The sequence below is a fragment of the Galendromus occidentalis genome, unplaced genomic scaffold (genome assembly GCF_000255335.2).
Source record: "Galendromus occidentalis unplaced genomic scaffold, Mocc_1.1 scf7180000077530, whole genome shotgun sequence".
Taxonomy (NCBI): Eukaryota; Metazoa; Arthropoda; class Arachnida; order Mesostigmata; family Phytoseiidae; genus Galendromus; species Galendromus occidentalis.
The window spans coordinates 476,986-493,770 of record NW_003805518.1 but is presented as its reverse complement, the minus strand read 5'-3'; the positions used below and the strand labels follow the sequence as shown (position 1 = coordinate 493,770).

General features: G+C 51.6%; 3 protein-coding genes across 4 annotated transcripts; 2 read left to right on the top strand and 1 right to left on the bottom strand.

Annotated features, from left to right (window-relative positions):
• The first annotated feature begins 1,918 nt into the window (after positions 1 to 1,918).
• Positions 1,919 to 14,140, top strand: LOC100900799 (TWiK family of potassium channels protein 18). Its single transcript, XM_003748272.2, has 5 exons — positions 1,919 to 2,283; positions 2,962 to 3,155; positions 6,548 to 6,768; positions 13,411 to 13,662; positions 13,773 to 14,140. Exons 1-5 carry the CDS (start codon positions 1,919 to 1,921, stop codon positions 14,121 to 14,123), a joined length of 1,383 nt encoding a protein of 460 aa, XP_003748320.2. The 3' UTR covers positions 14,124 to 14,140.
• Positions 12,078 to 13,173, top strand: LOC114828501 (uncharacterized). The gene has a single exon (XM_029112879.1). The coding sequence runs from the start codon at positions 12,171 to 12,173 to the stop codon at positions 12,654 to 12,656; it is 486 nt and encodes a 161-aa protein (XP_028968712.1). The 5' UTR covers positions 12,078 to 12,170; the 3' UTR covers positions 12,657 to 13,173.
• A 218-nt stretch (positions 14,141 to 14,358) lies between the features above and the next one.
• ND-B12 (NADH dehydrogenase [ubiquinone] 1 beta subcomplex subunit 3) lies at positions 14,359 to 15,287 on the bottom strand. 2 transcript variants are annotated; one of them, XM_003748271.2, is made up of 3 exons: positions 15,241 to 15,287; positions 14,860 to 14,993; positions 14,359 to 14,623 (listed from the first exon to the last, which is right to left on the bottom strand). In XM_003748271.2, the coding sequence occupies exons 2-3, from the start codon at positions 14,991 to 14,993 to the stop codon at positions 14,434 to 14,436; spliced, it is 324 nt and encodes a 107-aa protein (XP_003748319.1). In that variant the 5' UTR covers positions 15,241 to 15,287; the 3' UTR covers positions 14,359 to 14,433. The 2 variants fall into 2 exon arrangements, with proteins under 2 accessions (XP_003748319.1, XP_018496923.1); XM_018641407.1 differs by having other exon boundaries at positions 14,860 to 15,260.
• Between the last annotated feature and the right edge of the window lie 1,498 nt (positions 15,288 to 16,785).

Genomic DNA, 16,785 nt, shown 5'->3' with positions numbered 1-16,785 from the left:
CGCCATTCACGTTCGAGAATCGAGAGCTGCTGTCGTGTACCGGGACGCTATTCGAAATAAACGGAGTCCATCAGTTAGCATCTCAAACGTCAAGGAGTGCCGGCGCTGGAGCGCGGAGCCAGGCGGGGTGAGGAGCTTGGTCTCAGATCACCGGATCCCCGATATAAGAAATTCTCCCGCTGCCCCTTCCCGAATGATTTTCGGAGCTTAGTTTCATGGAAACCTTTTGACGGATGGACAGAGAAAAGGAGGCTTAGTTAGCAGACAGAGCCACCGGAGAGGAGGAAGCGGCAAGAGGAGCGGGCTTTACTGGAAGTGACTAAAAGAAGGGAAGAGTTGTTTATATCGAACAGTTCATCCAGACGTCTTTGACGTCACTCCATAGAAGCTCTGAAGGATAGCGGGATAAACAGCTAGCGGCGCGGCGGTCATCAGGCGGTCCGCGACACCCGACGATGTGCCGCTCGGACAGGCTGTGGCGGCGGCCCGTCATCCCAATGAAATGTCACTCAACTTGTTTCGATACTATTTCTTCAGGGAAGGAGAGCGAAATAGCCTGAAACTTTCTGTCGGAATCCCCGGTAAAATCGAGAGAGGATTCATCTCGAGTTCTCACCTGTCCGTCAATCTGAATTCGCCCCGCGAGAGTTTCATATGTGACAAAAGGGAATGCCTCAGACGCTCACTTTTGCGAGAGGTTTCTAGGATAAACCGTCTAGGAGAGAACACCTCGGTCACTCAAAGGAACGCGGAAGTGTTGGCGTTATTTACAGCGCGGGAACGATTCGAGGAACTTGGGGAAATGAAGGAAGAACTATTTCCGTTGTATCAAATGAGTTCGACGGAACTTATCTGGCATTAACAATATCGGTCGTTTACATCTCCGGTGGCCTAATTCAGTGAAAAAGGTACGTATCAACCTAATGAATGATCTCATAAAAATCCTGTCCGTTAAACACGGGTCGTCGAGAGCGTCGAAGAACGGGCTGCGAGTCTTTGCGCCCGAATGAGGAATCTGGGCCACCTTGCCGTCCTGAGCAATGTACTGACAAGGGGAAAATAATGAGGACCTCTCCGTTGAGCACTCATACATTCACTCAGCCGGGATCTCGACTGGGATCGGCAGAATCCTGCGCAGACTCTCGCTCTTCATACAGTCCTTCCCGAAACGGGTACCGGACATTAGAGGTTACGAACAAGAGGAGCGACTCGGCAGTCGAACGGAGCCTCTGACACCGTGAACGATGTGTCTGAACGACATTCGTTCAAGCGTTCGTTCGAGAATTCATTCGAGCCAGTGGGCGGATGGATGCACGTTCGGAGCTCCCTCCGATACCGTGAGATGACATGCGATTATTTGCGCAACCCGATGCGCTGAGGTGACTCGCTTCTACGGATTCTCGCGCGGTCCCGGAGGTCAGCCCAGAGCCTCGGGTCTCTTCATCTTACTAGCTGGCGATATTTTAACATAAACATGGGTCTAAATACAGAAATCGAAGAAAAAGGAGGAGAACAAGCCAGCGTGAATACAAGCGAATATTTATATCTATATGTATATTAAGTCCGTGAGACATCAGACTGGGACGCCGCCCGCGCGCAAACGCTTCTCACGAAATGGATCCCCTGGAACAACGGAGAATCAGCAGCTGCCTCGCGTGCATAGAGCGAGTCTCTCTCAATCTCCCCGTGTCTGACTGCTGTCGGCCCAATAGACCCTTTCCCTGAAAGCTCGGGTTCCTTGTGAACTCTTCAGTCTCGCTGGTTTTCGTTTGTGAACTGAACTCGGCTTCGAACATGGAAATCTGTCGTTACAGTCCCGTGCGACGAAGCTGGTGCCGCCACCGAACGCGTGCCGCCGTTGTTTGCTAATTATAAGAGGAATCAACGCCGGAATGTACGTCGCATCCGCAACGGAAACATGAGCACAGCAGAGCACAGCCGTGGACCGGCCGGGCGCAGCGGTTCTCCGCTGAGACCAGCGTCTTTCATAAGAACTTCTTCCGGAACGTACGTTATCACCGGCTGCGAACGGAGTCCACGTTTCGTCGTTGTGAATCCGATGCATGTCATGACGCTGTCGAGGAGATCGTTGGGAGTCAAACTGGCTCAACGCTTCCAGCACGCGTCCCAGAAATGGTTCACGCACGTCATTCTGCTTTCGGTGTTGATGTGTTACTGTATGGCAGGCGCCGTCGTGTTCAAAATAATTGAGGGACCTTATGAAGGCTCAATCAAGAATAGCGTGGTCGAGGTCCGACAAACCATCATCGACCAAATCTACAGGTGAGGACGAGAGGAGCTCGCTTCGGGATCTTTCGAAGACACTTCCGTTCAGGTCGTCATATTTTCGGAGCTTGTTCTCATCTGATAGCGACCCGAGAATTCTGGGTATGCTCAGTGATGGCGAGGACGCCATTAGCTGGTCGAAGATATGAAAGACGGGAATATGATGACGGAAACTCTCTCCTTGACATATGTATTGGGCCTTCTTTCGACGAGATACGTCGCTCAATGCCGGCGGAGAATTCTATGACTGGGAATATGAATGAGATGTGATCTACGCTATCGTCATGAAACGGACCAGTCTGAAAACAACCAGGCGAAGACGGATTTAACCAATGGGAGCGCAGAAAGCCTCGAGCACCAGCCCGAGAATTCTGATGAATCAACTGGCCGTCTACGCCCAGTGTCCGCGATGATAAAGATTCGAATTTATGATTGTTATCAAACAGAGTCACTAGGCGGAGTTCAGGCTCGGAGCTCTGGAAGACTTAACTTACGAGGCACTCATTCTCCGTAGTCAGCGAATGGCAAGGTCAACCGATGAATGAGTGGTTGACAGACTCGCAGACTTTCGAAAATGCGAATCTTCGGCTCACTGTCTGCGCCGGAGCCATGAATAGAACTCGGATACCGACCTACATGAGGGTAGCTTAATTGAAACAAGTTCATCGCTTTCAGGAATCTCACGAGGACTTCTGGCTGTGCTTGTCCTGAGTCGCGAGCGTGGAAGGTGTTCGCGACAGAGCGGATGAAAGATTATCAAGAGCAGCTGCTAGCAATGTGGAAAGCCGGGGTCAAAAGCTCCCCGGAGAAGAGGATGTGGACTTTTTGGGGATCGATGTTCTACTGTGGCACTGTTTTCACCACGATAGGTCAGTGTGGGAATTGGTCAAAAAGCATGACAAACAAATTCCGATTATCAGTACTCCATGCAGAAGTCCTCCGGGCACGAGATTCCCCCCCGGGATCGAGCCTCTCAATGGAATGATTCATCAAGCAACGCCAAACGAAAGTGTTGACAAGCTCCTCTCCCATGATGGATAGCGAGTTGTTTTCCATACGTTGACCATCGATCATTATTCCCACGAAACGTGCCAGGCACTGATTCATTCTGCGGCCGGCGGAGGGAGTCTCCGGTGACTGCGCCGTTCGCGTCGGCTTGTCGCTCAAGTGACACTTGCTCAGGGTGTTCAGGGTTCTTCTGTATTTACTCAAAGTTCAAGCTGGGATGACGTCTACACTCGTCGGCTATCGAGATGACACACTGTCGCATTATCGGCTCTCTCCTTGATCGACCTTAACCGATTTCTTCCCAAGACCGACTGGAGGACCGCCAAAGATTGAAAGGCGTTTGCGCTGTCAGTGAGAGGGTTAGCTGGACACGGGAGACGAATCGAATGCTTCTCGGTAGGGTAATCGACGATAACTATTTTTGACATTGGGAAAGTATCACTTGTTAAGCTCTCGATCGGTTACAAGAAAAGAAGGAGGCCTATCACGCCTCAGAACCTTCACCGATTAGGGAATGTATTGCGTGGCAGCGCGGTATCATGCCAAAGTGGACCCGATTTTCTATTCTCAGTCGGAGTGATGGGAAGAACGCTCTTTTCCCCGATCCATGTAAGGGATCCAGGGTTCCTCCCTGCCTGGAGGAATCCCCGGGCAGACTCCACTCGGGGAGTCATTTCGTATGATTGAGGTGTCGCCTGGGAGGCCTGGGAACGATTCTTGAATGAATCTCGGATAACTCGATGGTGGAAATGCTATCGTGGAGTGAATTTCCATTGATCTTATCCATAATATCCGCAGATTTTCTCGAGACGATTCCCGATGAAAAGTTTCCTCCGTGGACTCCGCCCGGGTAGAGGTCTTCGGGTTGCCATATAGCTACATTGAGAAATTATCTTACTTGATCGATATTCTCCGGGAGTAGCGATTCCATCCCGAGTGCAATCATGACGTTCGGCTTGGTTGTGAGGAGAAATTATTGATACGGTGAAGAATCAGCGAGACGGCCGCGCCGAATACCTTCGGGTCGAACGTTGCGGAAAGATCGCGAACCCGGCATAGATGACTCCGTTCGATGTATTATTATGTATCTGGATCCTCAGATATCCGTATTTTTTCCGTCCGAATTCGTCGCCGGAGGGCATCTCCAATCATCCAGCTTGCTGTCACCGAAAATAGATAGAGCGGGATTTCGATTCCGTTTCGAAAAGTTGTGAGCTCAACGCGCAATCTCCCCTCTGTTTGTGGCGGGGGTTGCCTTCGATTCGATTTGTGTAACCGATCCTCGGAATTCCCGGAAAACCTGAGGGGAGGGTATCCCACGAATTGCTGTTCCCTCGTTCCTGGGTCCCATTCAATGAAGTCCCAGAGCTCACGGAGATTCGCCGGGTATATGCTGAAAGCATCGAATTTGACTGGGTAATATCATAGCTGTTCGAATGATGATAGGGCTGCGCCGGAAAGCCAACCGGCGTCGATCGGAAGAAGCGGAGACCTTCCCGTCCTGACAAGACGGTCTCGACGCTCGAGAACGATTTCCGGACGACATAGTAGCCTTTCAAAATATGAACACAATGCTCTCGTTGAGATGATAACAAAACTGTTGATCCAGCAACACGGGGCAGCCTGTGGAGGCTTACTACCGAGAGTCTCGCCCTCTTCCTCGGGAATCGCTATACATTTTAGGGAAAGGGAGCGTCGCCACGGGGAACTACAAAAGATGAGACCGTTTTAGGCAGAGATTATTTCTCGATCAGCGACCTGCTGGCAGCGAATGAGGAATACTTGCTTCGAGTACAAGTCACCCTTCAACGATGAAGGTCTTCGAACAAGACGAGCTGCCGCTCTTCCATGAAGACGTTTCGGGCAACTTCGGGCTCATCGTCAAGACGAAGCTGTCTTCTCATCGGACAGTTGACGAAGTCGTCGTGAAGAAATTCCCGAGCAAGGGAAACTTCAATGAAGTCCAATACGAGCTGGACAAACTGGACGTCGTGGATCACCCGAACATCCTGCGCGTTCACGGCCTGGTACAGTTCAAGGAAGAGTTCGGTCTGCTCGTCCAGCCTGTTCAAGGATTCAAACTGTCCGAGATACTCTACCAGCACCAGTCGGCCAGCATGTGCCGCAGACTCCGTTGGATCCAGGGCATCATATCAGGATTACATGCGCTGCACGACGCCCAGCTCGTGCACGGCAATCTCACCCCAGAGTGCATTTTCTTCCGCACGGAGCACGCCGTCGAGCCTGTTATTGCAGAATACGGGATGACCCGATTCTACGAGCGCTACATTCCCGGTTGGGAGCTCAACCGGCGGTACGCGGCTCCCGAGGTTTCGAGCGCCGAGACTTGCAGCGCGAAAACCGATATCTACTCATTGGGTCTGCTGCTGTGGCAAATCGTCTCCTTGCAGAGACTCCCCGAGTGCAAGCTGCCCTGTCTCAAATACGTATCCAATCCACGACAGAAAGCCATTCTGGAACTCTGCTGGAGCACATGTCCAGTCCAGAGGCCTGAGCTCGCGGAAATCGCTGACGCTTTCGGGACGTGTTGACTTTCGCCATAGCGATACGGGAACGTGCTTGTACATACATATTCGACTCGGGGATCTTCCACCTGATGTCGACTGTTGTTCATTGATAATAAAGTAAAAATGTTTATTTTGTAAAATATCCGAGTGCTTCAATCTCGACGATTCCTATCGTGGCTTGGGCACAAGTCGAATTTTCTGCTCATAACGGGTCTCGCCGGAAATATAGTTCTCTCCCGGCTCGCTGAGAATCCCGTTTCGCAGCTCGCAGATCTCAACGCGCCGACCACCGGACCGTCCGGGCTGGTTGCTCGATCGCGAATAGAATGTCGTCGGGAGGAAGCTTCACCTGCAAGAATGGCAGTCTAAACGGCTGTCAATTCGAACGGCTTGAGTCAGCCTCTCCAAAGAGCGAGTGTCAACATTACAAATAGGATGTGACGATCGATCGATGCGTGGCATTCGACGCAGCAAGAAAGCCATGGAAGGCTACGCTCGACATCTCGTCAACGCGTCGATTCGTCAATAGGTCATATTTACACCGAGGGACTTATGCATTGCATATGAAGCGATTCTGGGAAGTCTCGGCTGATCGGGTTGTATGGACTGAATATAAACTCGAGGGGGTTCCGATGCCGGTTCTCGACCGGAACCTTCCCCTCGGATTCTCGATGGCAGGTCAACTCGTGAATCGAAGGCTTCGACCTCACTGTGTTCCATTCCAGGTTATGGGAACATTGCACCGAGCACCGGGGCAGGCCGGATCGCAACGATCCTCTACGCTTCGATCGGCATCCCTCTTCTGCTGACGGTCTTGGCTGATCTGGGGAAACTTTTCACCAGAGTTATGAAGCTGGCCTTTCGATGGATTCAGAAGTTCTATGAAACAGACGAAGTTCGATACATCCGTCAGAAAAGCCAGGAAGCAGCCAAGACTCCCAAGCAGGTAGGTCGCACCGCATTTTTTTATCTCGATACGAATTCCCCCCGATGAGGGTCACTCAATACCCGCGGCTTATGATGGGCTACTGCCAGTAAGTCCGTTGCGAGCCCTTGCCTGAGTCACTGACGAAAATAGGAGTTTTCGAAGCTCATGGAATCAAGATCGCCCGAATCAGCGACCAACATGCAAGTCGGGACGCATCGCCAAAGAATTGATGAGAACCTGCTAATCATTCACGTACAGCGTTCCGTCACAGGCTTGCAATCGCTCAATCATGAGACCGTCAGTCATGAAAATTAGTCCAATAGAATACGCCCGGCCTCGCTCCCATCGAGGCACTTTCTCTTTGAGCCGCTTCCGCTGGCCGAGAGTATTGATCTCGCGAGCCCCTCAACTATTTCATAACTTGCAAAGGTCGACGTTGGCCAACGGCGCAGGTTGAAGAGGCCTCGTTAAGATGGTTAAGCTCTTCGGGGCAGAGTCTAAGCCGGCGGAAAGAACTCCACGAGGCAATTTCATTTCCCGCTCGAGCGTCCATGACGCTCTTCATTGGCTCTTCTCTCTTCCTCAAGCGATCATCCATGATTTCTCAGCATTCGAGACCTACGGTTCGAACAGTGTACCGGAGCGTTGCTCAGTAGTAGCATAACAATGCCAACATCAGCTGAACAGAGGCCGACGAGAAGGTCAACTCTGACGTCAGCGATCTTTCACTGAGCTTTTGGGGAGACTTTTAACGATTTTCTCTTCTTGAAACGTTTCCGAAGTCCGTCTGACACGGTTTCGCGGTTGTTTCGGTACGAAAAGGCAGCCACGAGTTTCTTTTCAAGAGAGTCGCGCAGTCCAGCAGAAGGTCCATAGTGCGCATTTCAAGCGCTCAACTGTCGTCGCCTTCTTCCCGTCGCTTGGAAAAATCCACTGATATGGAAAATGTCACGGCGGCATCCAAAACAGACGCTTCGAGGGCTCATGCTCTTATCTGTGATTCAGACGTCGGCGGGGAAGTTGGCGAAGCGCTTCTGCCGGAGCGAAATTCTCGGAAGCGAGACATCGTTATAATTCAAGTGAGACGCTCTCGCGGATCGAGTAGAAGATCAGCGGACGTTAAAAAACTTCGAGCTTGCGCTCAGGCATGATGAGTAAGAGCTGGGCTCCGATCTCAATCATTCGAGAAACCCAGGATCCGGATGACGACGCTGAGGGTTCCGGACCCTTGATGGTGGGCATGAGTACTCGGATTAGGAATTTCACATTCCCGCCGGACAGTCGACTCTAATGCAGTTTTTTTTTCGTATCGAATAAATTCCCCGATCACCTCCGTTCGTTTCCATGAGGGCAAACGCTAAGAGGAGCTCCCGTGACCCGCTCTTTCAGAACATATGTCGCATCGAAGGGTTGCATGGGTTCGGGCTTGATGCACCGATTTGGGAGATCCTTCTTTCCGTTCCTGGTGCGCTCTCCGAAACTCCGAACAGCGACTCTGATGCTATGATGATGGGCAGTGGTGCTGTCTGCCCGCCGCCGCAACTATTTTGCGCGTTGGTGTTTGTTCGTAGATACTGCTGCCTAAGCGGAGCAGAGCACCCATCGAATGAGCCGCAGCCAGGCGGCGCGTTTCCCCTCCGATTAGTCACGAACGGAACGAGACTCCACCATGAATTCCCCCGGGAAGTCAATGTCAGGGCGACTCGGATCGACGCTCGAATATTTTGTGCTCGATCCGTCGATTTCGGGGATCAGAATGGCCGTATGGTCGCTGGTGTATCGAGCTCTAGGGGGCATTTAGTCATCGTCTTCAATCCTCGTGAGTTGTTTTCATATCCAATCATAGTAGCCGTGCGTCGATGTTGTCGTCGTGCTTTTCCCGTCGATGGTCTCATCGCGACGAAAGATATTGATCTCGGTCTCGGAAGTACGTCACCTCAAAACGGATCCCGACCCGAAGCCGATCGACATCGAAGCAGACGCCGTTGCGCCGAGTTCGATGCGTTTCTAGCGAGAAGAATGAGGAGTTGATGTCATGTTCGCGAAAACGGAAACAGTTAGAGGAGGTGGAAATGTGCGTTCGCTACTGTAGACAACTCGGAAATGTTGTTGTGTTTACTTCGTGATCGCTGTCGAGCTGTCGTCGCAGCCCAACTAGACTACTTAATTCGCTGTCCGCGTTCCTATTTGTGAAGCGGCGCCTTTTTCGACTCCGTCCAAGATCCTCCGAACCCGCGACCGTTGGTAAGACCGCAGAGGGCGAGATTCCCGTTAGGATCATAAGCAAACGCGGTGAGCTCGAGCCTTCGCACAGGAGAAATCCCCGAGGGAAAATTGTTCCTCGACGCGGCTTCAAAACGCTCCGCGTACGACCCACTCGCAATCATGAACAACCGTCATCCTCACGAGAGTAGGACGTTTCTGACATCGGCGATCGACTTCACGAGCATGCCAACTTTGCAACCGCATTCGCAACTTTCTCGGAACATGACTCCGCAGCAGATAGCTCGAACAATGACGCAACACATGGCGCGGAACATTCATACCGTTGACATGACTTCGGTTGTCCGAAACCTCGCCGGACAGCAGGGAACGGTCGTCGATAGTCTCAAACACCCGACTCAGCTCCACCATCAGCAGCCCATAAGCTACCAACTGCATCAGACTGGTCAGCCGCAGCAGCAACAACAGCAGCAGCAGCAACAACAACAACAACAACAGCAGCAGCAGCAACAACAACAGCAGCAGCAGCAGCAACAACAACAGCAGCAGGTGCAGCAGCAACAACAACAGCAGCTGGTCAGCCAACAGGTGTTGCAGCAGATGACCGGTCATCTACAACCGCTACCTCAGCAGCAACAACAGCAACCCCAGCACAACCATGTTCAGCAACAACAGCAAGAGAGACCTCCGGAGTTAACGACCCTGCAGCCTGCGCGTCCTCCGGAGCTCATCACCTTGCAACCACCTAGTGCCCATCAGCAGCAGCAGCAACAACAGCAGCAGCAGCAGCAGCAACAACAACAGCAAGCACAGGTCCAGGTTCAAAATTCGGCACAACAAGCGGTACAACAGGCCGTCAAACTCGAGCTAGAGAATAATCACGGAGTTTATTCGCGATTCGAGCCGTCAGTCTGCGGGCTTGACGTCGCCTTTCGCTTGTCGAATTACGCAGAAGCTCGGAACGCGAGCAAAGTCGCTGTCGACGTTCTATCTTCGGTGATGCTGAATCTCGACATGCAAAACATGTCAACCTCTTACATGCACCTCGGAGTTCCTCGCATTGGGTCCGGCATGGAGGTGACGATCTCACCGACCAGGATTCCAGATAACGTTCTGGTTCAAGCCGTTTCCAGGAACGTGGTCACAGTCGACGACCCGTATGCGATGGGGAAGATCGCGTGCACGTCGGTCCTGTCACACCTGTACAAGTACGGGATAGTTGAGGTGGACTCGTTGAGTTTGGTGTTAAATATTAGCAACAAAATGACCGAGAAGGAGCAGGAGGTTACGGTGAATTACATGACCAAAGGATTCAAAGACCAGGCGTATGTGGCTGGAGCTATCGTGAACGGTTGTCAGGTGACGCTGAATCCGTGGATGACGTGCGGCGGCCTCGCTGCGACAGTCTGTTACAACGATGAGATTCTCGTTCCGGACAACGCCGTGGCCGGCGATGTGCTTGTGCTGACCAAGCCCTTGGGTAGCAGCGTCGCAGCGTCCATTTTCCAATGGATGGAGGCTCCGGAAAGATGGAACCGAGTGAAGTATTACCTCACCGAGGCCGATGTTCGAAAGGCGTACGCGCGTGCCAACGACCTCATGGTTCGTCTGAATAAAACGGCAGCCAAACTCATGATGAAGTACGGGGCACACGCTTGCACCGATCTTGGCGAAGTCGGTATCCTGAAAGCCGCGCAGGAATTGGCCTCGGTGCAGAAGAGCGATGTGGCGTTCGCGATCCACAACCTGCCAGTGATCGCGAAGCTTCCGATAATCGCGAAGAACTTAGCTGCTGAATTCCCTCTGTCGCAGGGCACCTGCGCCGAGCAGAGTGGGGGATTACTGATTGCGTTGCCGAGAGAAAAAGCAGCTACGTTTTGCAAGGAGATCGAGAAGCAAGAGGGTTATCCGGCGTGGATAATCGGCATCGTTGAAAAAGGACAGCGCACCGCTAGGGTAATAGATAAGCCTCGTCTCATCGAAGTTCCCGCTAAGGATAACCCGGAGTCGCTGTGGTAGGAATGGAGAAACTGTTCGGCTGCGTCTACTTTTTTTCCCTGAATTCTGTATTTTTTTTCATTCTTCCCGTTAATTGATTCTGATCTGACTCATGATACTGCGGAGCTGGAAATCGTTTTTCTCAGCTCCTCCATCGAACGCTGAAGGCTGGGAGGCGAGAGCGTGAACTGTTGGAGATAGGCGAACGCCATCTCCAGAGCGAAGTTATCAAAAGACGCTGGAAGACTCGTCGGAAGACCTGGATAGGGACGAGTAGCGATTCCGTCTTCCGGTCCGATATCGACCCGAAAATGCGGGCGGGTAGTTACATTATGTACACAGCAGCAGCGGTGAATTGCCACGCTCTCTTTGCTCAGCACCGAACCCATTGTATATTCGCGAGCGGCTTAGGTATTTCGAGAGAGGAAAACGCGAACTATGATACACAAAAGTGATCGAGCACGACGACTTCATGATGCTGATAATAATCGAGAGTAATCGACTCAATGTACGAATGAAAGTGTTTGGAGACCAACCTCGGTGAGGATGGGTGTTTGTGAGTTTCGAGGAACGCAAATCGAGTCTCTCTCGAGTGCTACAAGAGTCCTTGAGAGAGTCTGCCAAATGCATCGTCAGCCCCCTGAGGAGGGATTTTCCGAAAACATTCGACATCGATATGCAGAAATAAAAACGATTGACCGCGGAGGAAAACTTCGTTATGTTGCAACTACACGAGCGTATTCATTCGTTCAGAATTTGCTCTTCTTGAGGAGGGGAATCGATAAACGGATCTCCGGTCGTCCACATCACCCGTTAGTTCGAGCTCAATGGATGGCTCTGGAATTTTTCTCCATCTGATCCAGACTTCCGAGCGGTTCTTCTGAGAGGAGCGCTATCTCGGAGCTCGGTCTTGAATCCGAACGGTTTCGAACCTACCGATTCCCTGCGATCCTATACCAAGATCAACATTTCGCTTAGCTCCGTGATTCCTGAAAGCATGAAGTTTGAATTTTGGCGCGCTGCTCGCTGTGGATGTCAACAAACTTCACGCACGCATGTGCTTCGCCGACGTTGGGGGAAAGTTGACGTTCGAGAGCAGCATCGGTCCACCGATCAGCTGTCCACGGAAGCCGCTTCGCAGGGCTTTCCTTCGCGCGTGCTCAGCTCTCGTCGGGAAGGCTTCTGCCTTAGAGGATTTAATGTCCTCAGAACGCGCTCAAAATCCGGGCCCATCGAGCGCGGTTCCTGTCAGAGGAACGATCCCAAAACGGCCAGTGTATGAATTGGTCATCGAAGTAGCTTCGAATCGGTGTTGCATCGCGTCGTGTCCCGGACAAATTCTCTACGAGTTCCCGAAGGAGTCGGATCGCTTGCGGAAATGGTTGATATTCTGTGGATTCCCCAACTTGCCAGAGTTCGCCGTGAGACACTACCGGCTCTGTTCAGTGCATTTTGAGAGAACGCAGTTCGCGAATGCCAAAGGTCTTCCCGGCAAGCTGTTGGACACCGCAGTACCGTCGCGAAGTGGTGCTTCCTTGCCTTATGGCTTCAATCCAGACTGTCCCGAAGAGCCTGGCAAACCTCTGCACGACATTTTAGTGCAAGCACTGGCAGGTCGTAAAGGCGACGCTCCTGAGTATTACAACACAAGTCAATTCCTAGTCGACGACCACGGCGACGGTTGACAATATGGCTAGTCGCCAGGATTTCTGTCGATTGATTCTGCCCGTTGAGAAGATGCACAAACTGAACCGTCAGGGAAGAACGCGTCTCAAGGATCTAGACGAGCCAATACCACCCGCGCCCCATTTCACCTTGATATCTGCCTATGACATGCTCCAGAAAGAACAGATTGAACGCTTATATAAGGGACGATTGTATTTCGACATCGATTGTCCGGCCGAAGGAAGGGTGCTCAACTTCAATTGCAAACTATACTGTGATAACTGGCAGGAGTGCATCGCATGGTTGATCTGCACGAGCCGGGACCTGCAGCGCAAGAATGAATACGATATCGTTCATTTCAAAAATTGGAAGTTTCATCTTTATGCCCTGAATGTTGTGTTCGCCAAGAGGAAGAAAATCGACCTCAGAATAAGGGATCTCGCAGCGAAACTTGCGAGAGACGGCGATGTAATCGTGATTCTTAGCTGATCTTGGCTATATCCAAAAGGCGGAGGCCTACGAAGAATCACGTGTTTATATTGAGGAAAAATAAAAAATCGGCAGATGACGATCTTTCCACGCGTTGAATATTGGGCGACAAACGGGGTCTGGGAGGGGAGTGTTCTGTGAAGCCCGGGTCGGGCTTCCATGAGGAGCATTTCTCCTTAGAAGAGCCGAAAGGATTTATCCCTATGCGGTGGACTGATTCGGAGACCGAATACAGATGTCATGCACTTTAGAGAAAAGCGCTTAACATTCGGATATATCCCCAAGTTCCTCCTCCCATGGGTCGCGAGACTGCCGCGGTTCGACTTCGCGACACCGGAGGAAGAATACGAAGAGGAAGAGAAGCCACCGCCAGCTGACCATGATGATGCCGAGAAAGCAGCAGGGACGACAAAAGTTCAGCAACCGAGAGCTGTTCGTGGGAAGACCAGACGTCGCGCCCGAAGGGAACTGCCAGCTCCACCTATACCGGTTTCTCTGGTGGTAGCTTTCCTCCTCATCTACATGCTCTGTGGATCGGTGAGTCATTTATCGATCCCATCTGGGGCAAATCCTATCGTGAATTCACCTCTTCCTGGAGATACATCGCGCTTGGAGCTTCTCCTGCTGACCAACTTTCCTTCTTGCAGTTGGCCTTCTCCATATTCCATGAGTGGACAATGTTCGAATCCTTCTACTTCATCTTCGTGTCGATGTCGACCATCGGCTTCGGCGACTATGTTCCGGAGCATCCTTTGACCATGATGGCTACATTCGTCTATCTCCTATTCGGTCTCGCGTTGACGTCGATGTGCATCAACGTTATACAGGAGAAACTCAACGCCACCTTCCAGAAGGCTAAACTTCATATAGCACTATCGTTGGGTTTAGAGCCGGAAGCGTTTCAAGACGAAGGTCTGACTACGGTCTACGAAGACCTCAGAGAGGACTTCGTCGAAAGATTGGATGACATGAAGCGTGGTAGCATAGTTCAATTGTAGATTGCGTGTGGGATAAATAGATGTGCCTGATATTGTGTAAATAAAGAAAAAAAGTCGCTCGACTTGATTCTTCGTGGTGGAGGTTCGCCCGAGGATGAATTCCAAGCTAAGGGAAGTGGACGACTTTGAGGGCTTAGAGAGCAGCTTTTCAGAAATATCCGACGCAGCAACGTGGGCGAAACCCCTGCCCATGCGCGGAATCTGCAGGTCAAGAATAGACGGTGCTCGATAACACTTCGCGAGCCTTTCCCGGACTCAGCGTTTATTCTGAAGATCCTATATTTCACAGTGGGTCTACTCCGACACTCTTTCAATGGTGCTTCCCGTGGCCGTCTTCATGGCCCTCTCCGTGATGATGATCTTCCGTAGTATACTTCGAAAGAAGAGCTCCTACTGCACCGATGGCCGCCCCTATACCTATACACCTCCAACCGCCAGCCATTTCGAGCATGCGGGCAGCAGCGGACGCTTCTTGATGTTGGTAGCGCCAAACTTCATTCCTGAAAATTATTTCGAACCGGTTAGGAAATCAGGGATTCTTGGATAATCTATTGAGGCGACACCTATGATCGAATATCGAACGACGCATCCCAGAAAGATCAGACACGGAAACTTGCCCACATGTCAGGGGGAAGCCAGAACAGTTCGCGACAAATCCACGCAAGAGACTCAGACATCCAGATATCGAGAGTCCAGAGTAGATCCCACCAGGGAATACGCTCTAAAAGAAGCTCACCTCATCCAGGGGTCCTTGAGACCTTTTTTCGCCAAGCGCTCTTTCAGAGTATCTAACTGTCGGATTCCGTCAGGTTTGTAGATCGTGTGGTCTTTGGGAACGATCGCTTCAGGCTCGTGGTGCCCGTGCCCCATCTGAGAGTTTCGGACTCGATTAAGATTTCGGCATCGGAAGGAATGACTGACTTTGAAAGATGTAGGTTCCGAGAGCGAATTTCGATGGATGGAACGCATGTCAACATCACTCATTAGTTGGGAAGCTCCAAAGGCACCATTGTCCTCGGGAGGTCGGCAAGGCAATCACGACGATTCTCCCCGCTTATGAAACTCCATTCAGGTGCTTCCTGGCGTAGGCAAAGTTGAATTTATACACTATACAAACCTTGGAAAAATCTGTGATTCGGTCGCGAACAGCCGACCTTTCGTCTTCTTTCTGCTACAACATTCTGTTTTGGTGCCACAACAGTACCGCTTTGCCACCACTGAGTACCACAAGACGTTTTTGACCGAAAAAAACCCACGACAAGCTTTCCGGAAGTTCGGATTCTCAAGTTGGCGTAAGTTCGAGGCTCACCAGCGTCTCATGATATTTTCGGTCCTCATGTGGAATGCTCGGGATTTCGGAGCTCTCTCGCCTCCGGGAGTGTGGGTGAGTTGGTCGAAGCTCCGCGCATGTCCAACACTAAAGCAGGCAGCGGTGTGCGGACAGGAGTTCCAACTCTGCGTTAGCGATAGGCCACGGTGATCCGCATTCGGGAACAACCCCGGGACAGTGCAAATATCAAGGCTCCAAAATGCAGTGAACCTTCTCGAGGTGAGTTCGCAGTGCCAACATTAGCTGTCCCCACGGTATCCGGTGAGAACTCCCGGAGTAAAAAGCGCAAAATCTGGTAGCCCTGTGACGACTACTGACGACCGAAGAGAGAAGCGAGAGCAAACCAGGTGGTCGCTGGGGCCGGATCGGCTTCAGCTGACGGCTGTCAACCGAGCTCTTGACGTGAGCCAGCCGAGACGGATAGACTTGATGATAGACTGTGTTGGTGGGATCGCTTGTACCTAAGTTCTCCACCGGACCATCTGAGCTCATGGGCCTTCGAGATTCCACACGTATCCGAGTTATCGCTTTCGATCGCTTACGGTGCTCCCGATCGGTGGAACAGAACAGTGGAACAGAACAGCGGTTTTCGTCGACTTTATGATGTCGTTGTGAAATCATCATGGGATCGCTATGGCTGGTGAACTATCGTACACAATATTGTCAAGCAATCGACTCGACCGACCGCCGACGGATTAGTCCTGACGGACTGGACCTGACTCAAATGCACCTAACTGTCGTCGAGTCTAAGGTTAATTGAGCGTACGAGTTTTCTAAGTAGTGCCGCGCTCGAGGCAACTCACCATCCCGTGACTTCATCTCTGAAATCGTGCTCGGAATGACGATACCCCGATCCGGGAGGATCTTCTCCGGATCGCTTTTGTTTGTGTGCATGCCTGCGGCAACTCGGACGGCCGCATGGATAGATAAGGGGATCCGCGGGGGATTTCGCGGGAAGGCGAAGAACAATGTCGAGAGGAACACTTTCGGCAGAGAGGAATATTCGGCTTCAATAGTCGATAATTATTTTCGTCGAGGCCGCAGCGGCCTGGCGGCTCCAATGACGGGGACTCGTTTTTTTCTCTCGAAATGGAATTCTCGGAATTGGTTTTGAATGGACTTGTATTCTAAGAATCGAACTGTGCCCCCAGGGCGTGAAGGAGGCTCGTTTCCGAGTGGCGAGTCGCATATTCGCGAGCGAGTGGCCTCAATGTCGACAGCGGAAACGACACCGGGGTAATGGTGACGAGAAAGGGAAAAATAGAATCCTGATTCGATCTGAAGTCGAACTCCTTCGTCAGGATATTGCTTGTGCGTGTCTAAAATAAACTT